We start from the raw sequence: 17,134 nt of genomic DNA, 5'->3' as shown, positions 1-17,134 counted from the left end.
CCTCCCTCCCTCCTTCCTTTCTTTTGTTTTTTGAAACAGAGTTTCTCTACATAACCCTGGTTTTCCTGGAACTCTCTCTGTAGACCATGCTGACCTCAAACTCAACAGAGATCCACCTGTACCTCCTGAGTGCTAGGATTAAAGGCATGTACCACTATGCCTGGCCAATACTTCATTCTTGATATTATGTACACGGTAGTGCTACACATTGTATGGTCAGTGTAATGTTCACCATGCTGTGTAAAATAAAATGCTTGTCAGGAGAGCCCAATTACCTGGGTGTCGACCCACTTTGTCCCCGTCTGGGTGTGCTCTACTCTTCCGTAGAAATGCACAGGCAGCATGAATTCAGGACGAGCCTTCTCCCAAGGGTTCCCATGCCTGAGCCAGTCATCTGCCTCTTCTACCTGAAAATGGATAAGGCTTAGAACTCACTGTTCAGGGGACATAGTCCTAGCCCTTCAATTATATCACAGTAAAGATATCTTTTACCAAAACTCAAGAGTTCTGTTTTGGAATGAAAGTATACCGGGTCTTCTAACCTTATTTTTTTCTTAAGCCTGTAGCTGTGTCTTACATCCTAAGACAGCAATGGCCTTGCTTATTGACAACAATATACATGTTGTATATGTATGACTATATTTATCATCGCAACCTTAGAGGAGTAAACTGTGATTTTGATCTTTTCAGAGATGAGAAAATATAATAGCTCAAGGCTATGCAGAAAACAATGACAGAGCTAAGACTGACTTCAGTTCTGTGCTTCAGAGGCCATGCCTTCACATCTGGGAGGTATTCTAGGGTAGAGAGGTAGGTAGCTTGGTCAATGTAAACAAGGTGTTCCTCTTTCTTCTGCTATCAAGAAACAAACGGACAGTGTAGCACCTCATACCTGCCCCGCTCCAAGTCTGAGTGGCCTTTACTCTTGTGGAGATATACTCTTAAGTGACAAAGCAGGAGCTGACCAGTCTTAATGACATTACATGTTGGCTTCATTTGTCCCACCCAAAAATGGCTGTTTCAGTTTCCTGTGGCTAAAAAATTTTGTAAGGATCCCTGTTTGCTGATTTTCATTTTACATCCTTTGCTGAATCAGAAAGGAATCGGCGAACAGAACTTAAAATTTTCCCAGGCTGGTTTCTAAGGTGGATTGAAAGGTAGGAACGTCACAGCTACAGGCTCATTGCAGCAGGCCCAAGGAGGAGCCACAGATGCTGTGAGATGGGAAAACCCCTTCTTGTCTTCAATTTCCTCCTGTGGATGAAGAAAGCAGGCTGTGAATGTAGACTTTCATGTAACCACAGGGATCTGTGAACACACTAATCACTGAGGTACATGAATGTGTGGAGCAGGTGGGAGATGAACTTTGATCCTCACATCCCAGTGGGTTTGGGGACTCTATTCCACCCCAGAGGCTCTGAAGGGATGATTCATAGCATCTGTGGCTCCTGGGAATGAAAGGGCTGGCTTCCAGACTCAGCATCTCCGCGAATGACTGACTCTGAATCCAGTGAAGCAGAAGTCAGCTCTGGCATTGTACTGGCGATAGGATTTTAAGAAACACGTCCTCTCTCAAATGTGGGGCACAGAGATGAACTCATGAACAAGTGCCAAGAAAGCCAACGAGTTTTGCTTCTTCAGAACATAAATGATTTAAGAATCATTTCTGGGGAACGCCAATAATTCAATAAGGATGACTAGAGGCTGGCTGGGCAGTAGAAATCATGAGTCTGGCCATAACAGGCTTGGCACAAGGTTCTAAGAGGAGACTGAAGGGTCTCCTTTCTGCCACCTGTTAGCCTTCCATGGGAGCCTGTTTAATGGTATCCCTCTCTTCCTTCCAAAGGCCAGGTATTTACATGCAGGACTATCACTGATCAGGTTCCAGGTACCCTTGTGGCAAGTCCAGAATTTTAACTGTGTAATAATTTTCCTCAGAGGTTCGGTCAACACATTTTATGCAGATGTTCTTTGAATAGACTCAAAGTTAAAAAGTCCACCAGCCTTCAAAAATCTTCCCAGCTGCTGACTTTCTCATCAGCCTTCTCTGTATCTGCTGTAGGAGGAGCTGGGGTGCAGGCAAGCAAGGTGTGGAGGCACCTGGGGTGCAGGCAAGTAGGGTACAGGCAAGTATGATACAGGAGAGCAGAGAGTAGGTGAGCCAGGAGCAGGCCAGCAGTGCTCAGAGGAGCAGGTCGGGGCAAGCAGAGAACAGGAATGAGACCATGTCATAGTCTGAAGAGCTACAGACTTCCTGGCATGTGTGTTTTGCTTTTCATGGAAATGGTCTTTTTACGATGTGACATATTTTACATTTGTCCTTTACAATCCCATCTTGGGAAATAAAGTAGGTGGAGAGTAAAACTGTATGTCCTTCTGATTCATTTTTTTTAAGTCATAATTAAAGAAGTGATGATGGCCAATGGGGCTAACTGGGAATTAGCAGAAGCTATCGGTCTTTCTTGTTCTCTTCCTTTCCTGATCTTCTCTTCGTCTCTCACTTCCTCTTCCTCCTCCCATCTCCCCTCTCTGGACAGGGTCTCATGTAGTACAGGCTAGCTCCAACTTGTGTAGTGGAGGATGATCTTTGAGCCCCTGGCTTCTACCTCTGTAGTATTGGTTATTACAAGTGTATACCGCCACAATCTGGCTTATTTGATGTTGGAGACAGGGAGTCAAATCCAGGGCTCCATGCATGATAGACAAGCATCCTACCAATAAAGCTCCATCTGTAGCCCCAGCCTCCTTGATCTACAGGATTAAGAGTGAAATTGGAAGGGGAAATGCATTTGAGAAGTTTTAGATTTATTTGCTGAGTTTCTTTTAATTCTTGTATACAATAGTAGTTTAAAAACACAGTCTATTTTCCAGGACTGAGTATGGATGCTTTATAGTCCTTTGATGAGATTGTGTTGAAATGCCAGCCATATTGGAAAAATCTGTTAAAATCAGTGTGTAGCGTAGAACTCTAGTTACTTCACTGGGGAAGGAAATCAACTCTTTCATTTCTACAGCTTTTTATGTTTATACAAAAGCACACATTTCTCATGGAATATGAGCCATGTAGGAGAACAAATTAGATGATAATAAACACTAGCCACAATCCATGTCCCAAAGATAATTAATGCTGAAGCCTGAGTATGTGGCTTTCTTTTCTTTTTTAAAAATAAAGATTTATTTATTTATTTATTTAATAATTTATTAAATTTATTAAATTATGTGTCTGCGTGAGTTCATGAGTTCATGGGTACCACATGCATGCAGGAGCCTGTGGAGGCCAGAAAGTCATAGATGCCTTGGAACTGGAGTTACAAGTGGGAGTGACTGCAAGCTTCCTCATGGGAGCCAGGAACTGAACCTGGCTCCCCTGCAGAGCAGACCAGGAGCTAATCTTGAGTGACCTGCATTGCTGAGTCTCATTCCTGCTCCTGATGTATTTTCCTCTAACATTTTCTCTCCTGGCCTCTCTCACACTGGTAGTCAGTCCAGTCATATAATTCTAGATCCTTTTTTGTCCCCAAATACCATAAATGATTTTATATTTTAATAAAAATATACTAGAGCATGCAGTAGCAATGGTTATATTAAAATTTTATCACAGAGCATCACACTTTATGGAGTTATTCTCCTTTTCCCAAGTATCTGTTTGTGTGTCCACTCTGCATGTTCTGTGAAATCGGCATCTCCATGGTGAAGACCAGAAAGCCAAGGCTCAGACTACGGCAATCTTCTCGACATGGAGTGCTTTCTATGAGGATCGGAAGTTAGATCTCAATTAGAGATGAGGGCCGAGTCCTTCTTCTACTCCAGGTTATCCCATGGTTTTTTTTATTTTATTAAAGCCAGGTAAAAATATACAACACATGTCCTTAACAAAACCTGGAATTTCACTTATAGCTTACACGTCTTCCATACTCTGTTCCCAAGAGCCTCCTTTGTAAATCTGGCTTTTCACTCAATGTTCCCACCACTCTTTAGTTCCTCACTTAGTGGCTAAGTACCGGGAGAGGGACTGCAGCCCTCAACAGTATCTACCCTTCTCCTATATGCTTCATTTCCTTACACAGCCCACAACAAGCTCCGAGCTTTCTGCTGTTGGGCCTCGAAGTGCAGGCATGCTTACAGAGCTCAACTTTTTGGAAATGAAGTTTACACATTTTTTTTTTTAAATCAATGATGTGAATGTGAAACACAGAGAGGGAATGGGCATAGTCTATACTTAAGATCACAGAGAGGTTCACAATGCCCTTGACCATGGACTCAAAAACCTACCAGAGATGAAAGAAACCAATATATGAGATTTAAACAGGGGTAACTACAGTGGTCTGGATGGATTAGTGTACATTTATATAGAGCATAGTATTAAATATGTGTCAGGTTTATTTTATTAACCATCAACAAGATTACCCAATTTTATTATATAATAGGACATTCACTTATGTATCTTATAAGACAGTCATGAGCAGGAGGGCAGCCACACATGTATGAGAATATTGAATGTGGATGCAGAAATCTGCTGACATGGATCCCTGTTGACCAGCAATATGATCTGGGGAAACTCTTATTTTGGAAGACACTCAGTTTTCCATCTTGTGCATCAGCAGTAGTGTGCTTCTTACCACAGAGAAATGCTCAGGAGACCACAGTTCTAACCCACAAGCCTCCTTTCGTGTTTCTGTAAGCTTCACGATGGAGCGTTGCACATGGAAACGGTCCATAGTCAGGGCCCAGTGGTCATTTTCAGAGTTCTCTTGTGAGGCCTCATTCTCGATGCAGCAAAACCCAAGACCCCACCCAGCCCTCAGGAATGAGGCAGTCAGCCTCAGTGAGCACTCACTATAGGCAGACCCTCACGGTGATTTATTGAAGAATAATTTTCTTAAAATCATCACACAAGAGGCATATATACTGTTATAGTCTCATTTTATAAATAGTGCAGTTGAGAGTTAGAGGTTAAGAAACAGGCCATGAGCCAGCTAGCGAGAGGCAGGCACTGTGCCAGGTGCCCTGGATCTGGAGGTGAATGACACACACAGGCTCATTGCTCAGAAAAGTTACCCAGTGGGAAGCTGACTTTGGAAGTGTCCACTGTTGTCAGCTGAATGCCAGAGAAATCAGTGAAGGGCTGTGTGAAAGGCCCATGCTATTCTATTCACCCAACAGAGCACAAAGGAAGAGCTCATGGAGGCTCAGGTGACAGCATTACATACCTGCCATCCCTCTCGGATCTTCTGATTGAAGATTCCGTATTCATAACGGATGCCGTATCCGTAGGCTGCAAGTCCCAGGGTTGCCATGGAGTCCAGGAAGCAGGCTGAATTTGATCAAGTAAACAAAACTCTCTTTCAAAAACATGGAAGCCACACAAGTCTTCTCTCAGGAACAGCTTGTTTTGCGCATAGATGCTGCTGCATGGAATTTACTGGGTTTTTAAAGTAACCTTTTTTTTAAATTATAGAATTAAGTACCATAGAGAAATTAGGAAATATTAGGAAATGTAAAAATGTTTAAAGAAAATAGATATTGTAACCTTCCTCACTATCTTGAATTGTGTACAAGCTAGCATTGTCTGAGAACAAATAGAGAAGCTACCTACATTGGGTAGGTTGACTGTTGTCACCCATGGTTGCTTTTCTAAGGGAAGCTTTCACTCTCTATTCCTACCTGCTGAACTGTCATTCCAACAAATAGAAACTTACATGAGACCTGTTCCGACATGGCACCCAACTGACTGACGGAATCCCACAGCTCTTGGGACACTAGTTGACTGTATGCTCCAGGAAGATTGGTTATATGGGTCAGGATGTGGATCCTGCTTCACTGATCTAAGCTTTTTAAACAATTGTACCCATTTTACTTCCTTCACCAGTGACAGCTGTGAGCCTTGACAGCAATGGCATCCAATCTACTCAGATACTAGGAATTCTGCTGAGGAAGGGGCTTCTGTGGAAGAGTTTCCTTGCTGTCTTGTCTTTTGTACTGTGAGGGGAGAGGGCAGGCATGGAGATTCAGAGTCTGGGTACGATAGAGTCGCTGGAAAAAAATCAGGCCCAACATCCAGGGCTCTTGTTCTGTGATCGCCATGCCATTCTTGATGTGACTATTTTCTTACCATATTTTCTGTTATCCAATGAGAGACCATCTGAGCTAGAAGGGCCAATCCGTAGGTAGAGAAGGGATCTATATAGTGCTTGGATACAATCCAAAGGGTTACATTTTCTGACTGTCCTTCTTGGGAATTTGAGCTGTTAAGGAATGAGGAAGCCTACAGTAGGAATTCCAGCTAGAAAGAACTGGAGAGCTATCACTCAAAATGAGAGAGCCTCGGGTGGGGTTCATGGTCCAACTCTTAACACAGAGCCACGGACACAAAGGGCTAAGCCTAGAGTCGGTCTAACATGACCAGTCCCTGCTTCATCTGACCTGTGGCTCTTTTGGCATTCCCTTGGTCCTGACAAGTCGATCCTTAGAGCCTGAGCAGATAGGATTCCAACTTCCATAGTTGGACAAGAGGCTAGGTCAGCTGAGAATTACCCAGCCTCACCTGCAGCTCTATTTTCTGGACTTCCCAGACAGCAAAGGAGCAAGGCCATGAAAGCCCAGTCCAGACTAGAATGACTGCTAGCCAATATTGAAGAGTTTGGGTTTCACATAAGAGCAAAGCAGACCAACTCTTGTTCTTAGATTGGCTTTCCACTAATGCTGCCACCCTCCCGATGGCCCAAGGAAGCCTGGGAAATCCTCAGAAGAGTGCATCACAGGACAATGGCAAACAGCTTACCTGAAGAACATTTATATACTTTACTGCTAGTAGGGGCATTAAAGCACACTGCTGCTGATGTAGAAAGGCTTTGATAAAATGAAACAGATGTAAATGACTTTGTAGTAACTTGAGAATGAATGACAAATTAAGAGACTTAAAAAAAATATGATAGCATCCCCTTTGATGGCCCCTTTTAATCCTACTGCTCCTCTCTAGGAGTCACCAGGAGCCACCAGGAGGATTTAACACTTAGACTCTATTTTGTGCTTAAATTTCAGACTCTCCCCTGTGTCTCCCTATATACGTAACTCAAAGAAGATTCACTTTTTCTTAGAATATAAATAGTATCACTTTGTATGGATTTTATTGGGCCTTGCTTTGTTTTGAGCTTGGTGATTCACACAGGCAAGCATGTCTGTATCAGCACCCTTCTTTGAAGTTAGGCTGCTTTTAACGGGGTTTGAGAACTAGCACTGTGACATCACGCTCCTGTTCTTTCTCCTGTCTTCTTATGCACATGTTGCATTGGGTGTTTGCTTTGGAGAAATTCTCCTGAGCTCTGGAGATGTTTAGTTATAGGTGACGATGCTTAATAATCAGGTCAATTTGACAGGATCTAGAAGAACTCAGGAGACAAATCTCTGGGGATGCCTGCGTGGGATTATTTGGATTACTTTTGACTATTAACTGAGGTGTGAAAGCCCACCCTGAATGTGGAGGGCACCACCCCATGGACTGGAGCCCACAACTGTGTAAAGAGGACAAAGCTGGTTGAACATTTATTTTCCTCTGCTTCCTGACTGTAGCTGCCTCTAGCTCCTGATAACCAAGATTTCCACACTGTGCCTTGGAACTCTGAGTGACAGTAAAGCCTTCCTTCCTTAAACTGCTTTTGCTGGGTAATTTGCCATAGCAAGTAGAGCTAGTATTATGTTTTAAGTATTTTCTTCTCCGTTCGCTGAAAAGTCATTCCTCATGTACAATGAAGAACTGAGTTTGTATATATGTGAAGAGGTATATTAATGACTTCACTGCCTGCCAGTCAATCAAAATATCAAATTGAAGCCTGTAAGGCAAGAGTAGAGTTTATGGGAATTGACCAGCCATAAACAAATAGCGTGATGCAAAAGGGTGGCTTTGGAAACCCTTAAGTGAACAGGAAGGAATTGGCTAGCTTTGGGGTTTTAAGCAATGTCTGAAAAGGCTTTAAGCAACATCTCTTTTCTATGTGGAGCTGATCAGGCCACAGGGTAAAATCAAGAACAAATGTGTGTACAGTAGGGACATGCTTTCTCCTTCTTCTAAGGAAGCCAGTTGTCTCTTCTAAGAACGGTTGTGTATGGCACCCAAGAAGGCACAGATCACCCAGACAAAATAACCCACTCCTGCTGTCACTTACCAGCAAGCCTCCCAAGACCACCATTGCCAAGCCCAGCATCTTCTTCAATTTCTTCTAACTCCTCCATGTCCAATCCAAGCTGAGGAGAAAGGAAGACAATATTGGACATGGATACACACTCAGGTCATTCCAGAGACAATTCCACTTACTAAGGCACTGGCCAGCTACCAGGGTTGTCTGTGTGCCTGATCAGACATTGGTTCCCCTGAGCTTGTTCTGGCACTGCATATCACTTGCAGAAGCTACCAATCGTTGGTGCCAGCAATACAAGGCAGAAGAGCCAGGCACAGAGAAGCATGAATCTTTGGGTGTCCATTATGGACCATGCCATGCCCTTGACACTGACCCTTAGACAGGTTGCTAAAGCTGCCTTGTAAAAATGTGGAGGCTGAAAATACCTACTTAATTTAGAGTTGTGAGTCAAATGAGATTACATGAACAAAGTAACAGCATTAGTCTTGGGCAGATATGTCCCATGTTAGCTATTATTTCTTTTTTTTTTTTAAAAGTATGGGGCCATCAAGATGACTCTGGGTAAATGTACTTGCTGCTAAACCTGATGACCTAGTTCTATTTCCAAGACAAACAGGACAAAAATAGAGAACGACTCTCACGTGTTGTCCTCTGATCTCCACGTGTGTGCTGATATGTTACAGCACGAATGTGTTCACACACACACACACACACACACACACACACACACAATGTGACTCTTAAAAATCAAATCAAAACAAATTAAAAATATGTCATGAGATTAGAAATAGTATAGTTCCAAGCTGACAGTAACTGGACTGGGTGACAGGATGGTCAGAAGGTGCAAGGTCGAACTTTTCAGGACAGATTTGAGTTTATCTTTGCATGTTCACAGTGTGTTGTCTCAGTAGAGTCAAAAGCTGATAACCCCAAACCAGTTAGGGATCCATGTCCGAGATCTCAGATGCCTGGCACCAGCAGGAGGCCTCATCTGCTCAATGAATGGGGCCAGAATCTCCCTACTTTTCCCTAGGGTGTTTGCCAAAGTGCCTCTTTGGACAGAGAGACAGTTGCTAGATCCCTTCTCTGAAGTGCTGGGAATCACACTCCTGAAGCCACTGGCATTGGATCTGGATTAGAACCCTATAGCACAGAGTATACTGTAGATTACTTATTTTATGGGGAAACTCATGTTCTGATAAGTGCAGTGACCTGTTTTCTGTGGACTAGAAGAAAATCCCACCAGACCTAACTGCTATGAAATATCTAACTGTGCTTATTTAAAACTCATATGTGCCCCCCAAATTAGTTTTTATAAATTCTCTTCTTTTCCTTTCTCTCTCTCTTTCCCTCCCTCTCTCCCTCCCTCCCTCCCTCCCCCTCTCTCTCTCTCTCTCTCTCTGTCTCTCGTAGGTCAGTAGGTCAGAGGGAACTTGTGAATCAATTCTATTCTTCTACCATGTAAATCTCAGGGCTTGAACTTGGGTCATAAGGCTCGATTGCAGGTACCTTTACTTGCTGAGTCATCTCCAAGGACTTTGGATAGCTTTTAATGGGAAAGTAATTTCAGTGTTGAAAACATGCACATAAGGAGGAGCTGCCTAAGTGATGCCCATGTTTTTCTCTGAGCCACTTTTCTGGACCCCTCTCCTTCTATTCCATTAGTTTCTTATGTAAGTGTTGATAATTAAATTTTATAGGAACTCAAGCACAGCTCCACATCATTTCAGAAGGATGGGGCTTCTGGATTTGCTCCCCGATGACTAGGGATTCCTTATGCAGCCAATGGTTCATGCTAACTAACACTCAGGATCTTGAAATTGCAAATCGGAAAATCGAGACAAGGCTCTAAATCTTAACTATGAAGATTCAGGTCATGCTTACACACTACCCCAGGGAAGGTGTGCAATGTTTCTGTTAATGTTAAGGGAAGTAAAGAAAGGGAAGTGTAGGGGAGCTGCAGTGGTTCTCTAGCAGGAAGTGCTCCACCTAACCTGCTTGATGGATGCTTGCCCTGAATGATAAGGGAGCAGATCACTCTAGGGATCATTGCCCGGAGGAAGGGAGCATTCTGGCCATCTCATTTGGATTTGTCTTTGTAAATATACTCTCCTTTCAGTCACATGAAGGACTACTTGTTTTAGGTGGAGAGACATCTGTAGGAAGGGCTGAAAATATTTACATAAACAAATGAACATGTTAGGACTGCCTTAAAGCGGAAGTATGCTTTATATCTGGTAACGGATTTTCAAAAGCTTAACATTTTTATGTTGTTTGATATATGAATAACTGTCAAACTTTGATCATTTCTTAAAAGGTAGGCAGAAACTTAAAGTAAAAGGCTTACGAGTAAAGTTTTTTGTTGGTGGTGATTCTTCTTGCTTTGCTTTGCTTGTTTTTTTGTTTTTGTTTGTTTGTTTGTTTGTTTTTTGAGATAGGGTTTCTCTGTGTAGTCCTGGCTGTCCTGGAACTAGCTCTGTTGACCAGGCTGGCCTTGAGCTCACAGAGATCCACCAAAGGCTAGGATTAAAGGCATGTACCACCATCACCCAGCATTAAAACTTTAAGAGGTTCATTTTAAAAATGTAATTTGTTTCAGAAATTATAAGACTTTAGTGGCAAAATAAAACCCTTATGTGTGATAATCCATTCTCCAAATTCCATTTCCCCCTCTGTCTAGTGGACCAGGCTGGCTTTGAACTCAGAGATCAATCTGCTCTGGCTTCCCCAGGGCTGGAGTTAAAGGTATATGCCACGACACCCAGGCCTCTGTCTTTCAACTTGTGTATATTTCTCATTGTTTGTAGTAGCCCTATTCAAAGGAGAAATTTGTCATGTGCATGTATGTGTGTGTTAAAGTGAACTTGAAATGTTGAGAAAGGTGTGAGACACATGAACAACATACCTGGTAAATTGCCTCGTCGCAGGCATTTTGTAAGCCAAGGTTGATCATGGTGTTCTGTAATGTTCGGCCCATGTAAAATTCCAGAGAGAGGTAATACACCCTCTGAAATGAAGAGAGAAAGGTCCATCACTCTTCTATGAGGTCAAGCATATTTGGCAACACACATTAAAATGCAAATCCATGTTAGGCCACCAATAAAAACCCATCTGGGTTTGGGCTACTTTAACTCAAGTTCACCTGAGACTCAGCAGTTACCAGATGGGATGAATGACACTTCCCCTAGTGTATAAATAGGTTATACACTATTTTTTGGCCAAGTAATTTGGTGTCTTTTATCTTCAGGAAGAAAGAAAAGCAAGCTCATCTAATGAATTGGAGTCAATGTTTTTTGTTGTTTTTGTTTTTTTTGTTTATGTTTGTTTTTCCCTGTTCAGGAGCTTCATGAATAAAACATGTTTTAGACCAAATAAGTTGGATTGCCTTTCTCTCAAAAGGGTTGGTTCTGACCTTGTCATTTAAGAAATGCACAGACTAGCTGCCAAACACTCTGTGGCTAGAGCAGATTCCTCCTTCACTGAAGACCACCCCAGGAAGTCTAAGTAACAGTTCCTTCTAGTAAAACTTCCCAAGGCTTATTAAGGTTTGTTCTTGATGGGATTGTAAATTTCCCCACGGACTTAGAAACTGTTTGTCCTTGGCCTGGGAAAAGCCAGGTAAATATGAGCAGGGGCAGGAGTAATAGGCACAAAGTTCACTTCTCCCTCCAGAGTTTCAATGCAAGCACAGTTTGCTCATTTAAAAGAATGGATATCAGTTACCCAGCTCTCCAACAGACACAGAACAAAACAGCAAGAGTCTGTTCAAGTCACTTCAAATTCTACATACTCCCCGTTTCCACAGGAAAGAAGAACCAAAAATAAAAGTATTTGGGCAACCCAATAAGTAGTAGTAGTAATGATAATAATAATAATAATAATAATAATAATAAATTCATGTAACAAATCGTTATGACATCAACTAAGAAATTTTGCTCTTTCTCACTTTCATTTTATGAAACAGCTGAATTTTGATCCTTCTCAACATGGTCAACATTGCATCCTGCCAGAACATCTAATCCTGCATTTTGTCCAGCTTCTTTGAATGTTTATGGAGAAATTTTGGGCCCTTGTAAGCCTATCAGGTATATGCCTACGAATGCTAGTGAACGGTACCTTTATGAGCACACTTAAGTCCCAAAGGGTCAGAGCCTTAGGCCCGGGCTCCTGTGCATGAGGAAACAGCAAGCAGGTCAAACCACAGGTATGATTAGCTCAGCCCAGCCTTCCATGTGTGTTTTCACTCTCTCTGATGGAACAAATGCTTTTTTCCTGTTTTAGTGATCTATACAGAGCTCTTTTGTAAATATATCCATACCTCAGTCACACCCCTGGAATCCTGACATTTGTGTGAAGTTTTTTTGACCTTTCTTAAAAGTTCTTTAAGTTTAAAGCAGCACTGACATATGATCCACTAGCACAAATAACATCTTAAAAATATTTAAAGTGTTTCCAGGTCTTCTAGATAGGTTTGCTCTGAGTATCTTTATATATGAGAGACTTTCTAAGGGCAGGAACTATAGGGGATTTCTTATTTTTCTTACAAGTAACATTTTTTTGAGGGAAAATATACTTTATATTTGAGAATATGTAAGAACTTGAAAAATAGACCTTTGTTGCCTTAATGTCCTATGGACATTCACTGCATATTTGTAACGATAAAATATTTGAATATCTTCACTCACCTTGTAAACTATATGCACAAACCACTCCTAATATTGTATGTATATTGTGCAAAAAAATACAAAAAGTTTCAAAAGATAGAATAAAGCTAAAACAATTATTTATATATATATATATATGTATACACACACACACACACACACATAAACACATATATATATTTTTTTTTTTTTTTTTCCTAGCACTAACTGGAAGACCTGGGTGTTGCTGTCTGGGTACACTGTCAGATGTTTGAAATGTGACAATAAACCTGAGACTTGCAGGGCAGGCAGGAGTGGTACCTGGAGACTCCTGCTGGGAAGAGTACTTCAAGTGGAGGGTGAGCAGAGGGCGGGAGTTGGAAATGGGTAAGTAGGAGAGAGGTATGTGAAGGTAGATGCAGGCAGGTGATAGCAAATAAGATGGAAGGGCAGATTCGCCTGACAGGAGATGACCTTGACGTCCTTAAGGACTAAGTCAGGGTCTGCAGCCACCCTTAACAGAGTCAAGATGTGTTGTTTTAGGAAGCTCAGCTGGACACAGGCCTAGACTGCAATGAGACTGCAGATGCAGGGTCTTTGGGAGCCAACAGAGAAAATGAAGATGTAACTGAAGTTACAATTGGAAGCACAGAAGCATGCTGGACTATATCCCAAAGCCATTGAATTTGACTACCCAGAGGCTAGTCCAAAGCCATGAAACTTAACTACCCAGAGGAGGACCTCTGGCAAAGAGGTGTATGTCTGCTAGCCCTGGTCAGCCTCTGGCTGCCAGCTTACAGTTCCTGGGAACTGAGGTCACAGCTCAGAATCCATTACAACAGACCTGTAGGGCCTCCCAGCTAACCAGATACTGGAAGAGAGTGGGAAGTTGGGGGGAGGGGGGTGTGCAGAAATTTGAAAGGGGAATATAAACAAAAGTCAAAAACTAGCCCTAAGTTTTGGGCTGCAGTGACTGTCATGGTGGTGACACAGAGTCATTAAATTTAAAAACACAGAAGGCAGGTCAGGATTTCAGGGAACGTGAATTGAATTTCTGTGTGCTGAGTTTGAGGGACAGGAAGAGGCTTCTGTATGATTAAACCTTTGTCATGCTTACACAAGGACTGGGCTAGAGAACTGGACTTGGTGACTTGTAGGCACACCAGGGAGCAGGCTGGGGAAGGAGCTTGGGCACACCTCCAGGTTTTACCCAAGTTTTCTTCGAGGACTGCAGCTGTCCAGCTTCCACAGAAACCATCATGCAGCAAACACTACGAACCCGCGTGAAATCAATTGTTTAAGAACTTCTGAGCTCTTCTAAGAAGAGTTATGCAACATGTTCGCTGCAGCGAACCCTGTCTTGCTTGCTCTGCCCTTGTATAGGAAGGAAGAGTCACGAGAAAAAGTAATCATTGAACCAGGAAGATTACCACTGGAGGAGAAACAACAGATGTCTTCAAGCTACGATGCTCAATGCTACAGAGTAGCGCTTGTGTTTGTGTTTCTGAAATGTAGCTCCAACCCAGTCCACCTCTAAAAAATTCTACCTCAAGGTGCAGCATAAAAAGATACATACAGGGGGCTGGAGAGATGGCTCAGCGGTTAAAAGCACTGACTGCTCTTCCAGCGGTCCTGAGTTCAAATCCCAGCAACCACATGGTGGCTCACAACCATCCATAGTGAGATTGGATGCCCTCTTCTGGTGTGTCCAAAGACAGCTACAGTGTACTCATAATAAAATAAATAAATCTTTAAAAAAAAAAGATACATACAGTACATGAATGTGGACCTGAAGTGTTTTCTAAGTACATGTTTAGATTTGGAAGGATACACATTAGCAGTTGTTCTATTTGGGTAGCAGTGCGCTAGGCTCCTACAATCACAGCATCTTACTATGGGAGTTTATCTCGCAGTCTTAGGAATTCTCACAGTTCTCAGACACAAATAGTAGAGATAACTATTCTCGAAGTTTTTATGTATTTAAAAACGTCTAGTAAGTGTATATATACGCATTTCCCATTGCCTCCAGGATCTGCTTTCACTTTTTCCAACATAACTCCATCTATAGCCAGTTTTTCCAGCTTTCTCTTCCAAAATATTCACTACCCTCCATAAAGGGGCTGTCTCACACTCTCAGTGTGCAGACTCCGTCTCCCTGCTCGCTCCTCCCTAACCTTTCCCATTAGGTCTGGTTCTCTTCCTAGACTGGTCATGATGGGGTGGTGTTCCTCCCTCTACAAGTCCACTACCCCCACAGAGACTATGCACTCTCGCCCTTGGTAGAAATAGGAGCTGGTCCCCGAATGGCAGTGTCTCACACATCTCTGGGGTAGGCCTCTGGAAGGGAGAGGGGTGTTTTTACAAGGAATAGCTTCAGGTGAGTCGCTTGGCAAGGCCCATCCGGCGGAAATCAGAAAGTTCAGGAACTGCAGCCTCCACTCACTGGTCTAGGCCAGGACCTCCCCCATCTTTATGCTGCACAGCTAGGCTACGCAGCCCTGAGGCCTGGGCAGGGTCACTATTAGAGGAACTCTAAACTTCCCTCTCCTTTCCTTAAACTTTAAGCTCAATCCTCTAAAGCTAGGCTTTTGCATGTTTTTGTTTTTTTGTGCCCCTCCCCGGCCCTGCGTGCTCACCGTGGACTGTCAGGGGCCCCGGAACCTAGCCGCATGGGAGGCGCCGGGGTCCCCCTTGGTTAAGTGCTGAGTAGGTACTCCATAGTTTGCTTAGTTCGCGGGAGAGGGAAGCTTGGGCTCTAGCCAGCAGTCGGTCTCTGGATTTAACAACACAGCGGTGCCTTGGGGATGGCATAGAGCTGCGGGGGAGGTGGGAGAGAGGGCCGAGCCTAGGTCCCGCTGCCGGACTAGACTTCGGGACCAGGACAGGGAGTGGAGGGGGGGGGGGGGGGATGACAAATGCCCTTCGCCTGGTACCTTGGGGCACTTGTCGTAGTAGTGCTGCTGTGTGCGGATCCAGCGCCCCACCAGGTGGTCCCGCACTGTGTGCGCAAGGGCGAAGTAGTAGTCGCGGGGGGTAGCCACATTGCGGTCCTTGACCAGAGTGAAGTGCAGGTGACGGTTGAAGCCCTTTTTCAGCTCGGCCACATTCTCCACGCCCACGATGCCGCGGATGCTGATCTGCCGTCGCTTTTCCTGGTCGGTTAGGGGCTTCGCCATGGTTGCGGGCGGCGGGACCACGGAGTGGGTCGCCGGGCTGCAAGACTGGCTTCCCTGCTCCTTTCCTGCTGCTTTTGAGGCTCTGGGGATCCGCCCCTTGCCGGGCTCCCGCCCACCCGAGGCTCTCAGAGCAAACCCTCCCGCCGCCCCGGGGGCGTGGGAGCCCCTGGGCGGCGCTGCAGCTGCGGGTACCGCCCCTCGGCCGCTCCCAGAACGTCCGGGTCACGTAGAGCGCGGAGGCTCCGACCTCGCCAGTGTGATAGGAGGCCTCGGCTGGCTCGCTTGTTGAGTTCCCAACAAAGCCATTGCTTCTACTCAGTGGGTTCCACTGTAGCTTCCCAGGGTGACATTGTAGGGTCAGTGTGATTTAACCTTGATTGTCCCCTACTTGTTTCCCAGTCTTTGGCATCGTCCTATCCTATATCCTAAGGGGGCCTCGGTTTTTAATTTTTTTTTTTTTTTCTGAGGATGCAAGACTGAGGTTTTTGACTCCTAGACCCAGGCTGGGCCAGCCCATAGTAGTTGGCCACAGTTGGTGTAAAAATCAAGGGGTCTGTTGAGAAAGCTTTAGTCTCAGTGGAGGACAAGACTTCGATTTGCAGTGTACTTTAACCAAATGAGGTATAAGGATAAGAGGGTGCGTATGGGGGAGGGCACTGGGGGGGTTGAGGGGGGCAGTATGAAGAGAGGGAGGGAGAAGGAAAGAGCTATCAAAGAACCAGTTTCTCTATGTTCAGGAGAAACACTGGTGTGTGATCTTTACACCAGATCTGGATGGATTGTGTTTAAACTTTGGAAAGCTAAACATGAGGCATTCTAAGCTGTCAGATTTTTTTTTTCAAAATGTATGCATTGTATGCGTGTGTCCTCAGATGTGCACACAGACTCGTAGAGGTCCAGGGTTGGTTCTCTCCTTCTATCATGATGGTTGCTGGGATCAATCACGCGAGGCCAGGCATGGCAGCAGGTGCCTTAACAACTGAGCCATCTAGTGGGTCCATGTCTGCCTTCCTTCCTTCTTTCTTTCCTGTCTGTCACGCCTTTTCTTCTTCTTCTTTTTCTTTCTTTTATTCTTTTTAAACAAAGCTAATTATTTTGTGTAGTGGCCAGAGTAGGAGTTTGGTTACTTAATTCATACCAAACCAGCCATTACCCTAAAAGTGAAAGTTCTACTCTTAGT

General features: G+C 43.9%; 1 protein-coding gene across 1 annotated transcript in view; it reads right to left on the bottom strand.

Moving 5' to 3' along the window:
• The window catches only part of Pygl (glycogen phosphorylase L), a 42,179-nt gene extending 26,141 nt beyond the window's left edge, over positions 1-16,038 (bottom strand). Inside the window, exons 1-5 of the mRNA XM_028781663.1 lie at positions 15,712-16,038; positions 11,041-11,142; positions 8,163-8,241; positions 5,211-5,314; positions 276-407 (exon numbers count right to left, since the gene is read on the bottom strand). Coding sequence (XP_028637496.1) covers positions 276-407; positions 5,211-5,314; positions 8,163-8,241; positions 11,041-11,142; positions 15,712-15,954 — 660 coding nt within the window. The 5' untranslated portion in view covers positions 15,955-16,038. The remainder of the gene's footprint in view (positions 1-275; positions 408-5,210; positions 5,315-8,162; positions 8,242-11,040; positions 11,143-15,711) is intronic.
• Between the last annotated feature and the right edge of the window lie 1,096 nt (positions 16,039-17,134).

Source organism: Grammomys surdaster, unplaced genomic scaffold, assembly GCF_004785775.1.
Source record: "Grammomys surdaster isolate TR1022 unplaced genomic scaffold, NIH_TR_1.0 98, whole genome shotgun sequence".
Lineage (NCBI taxonomy): Eukaryota > Metazoa > Chordata > Mammalia > Rodentia > Muridae > Grammomys > Grammomys surdaster.
Note: the sequence above shows the minus strand (reverse complement) of the source record. Positions and strands in the feature narration are given on the sequence as shown.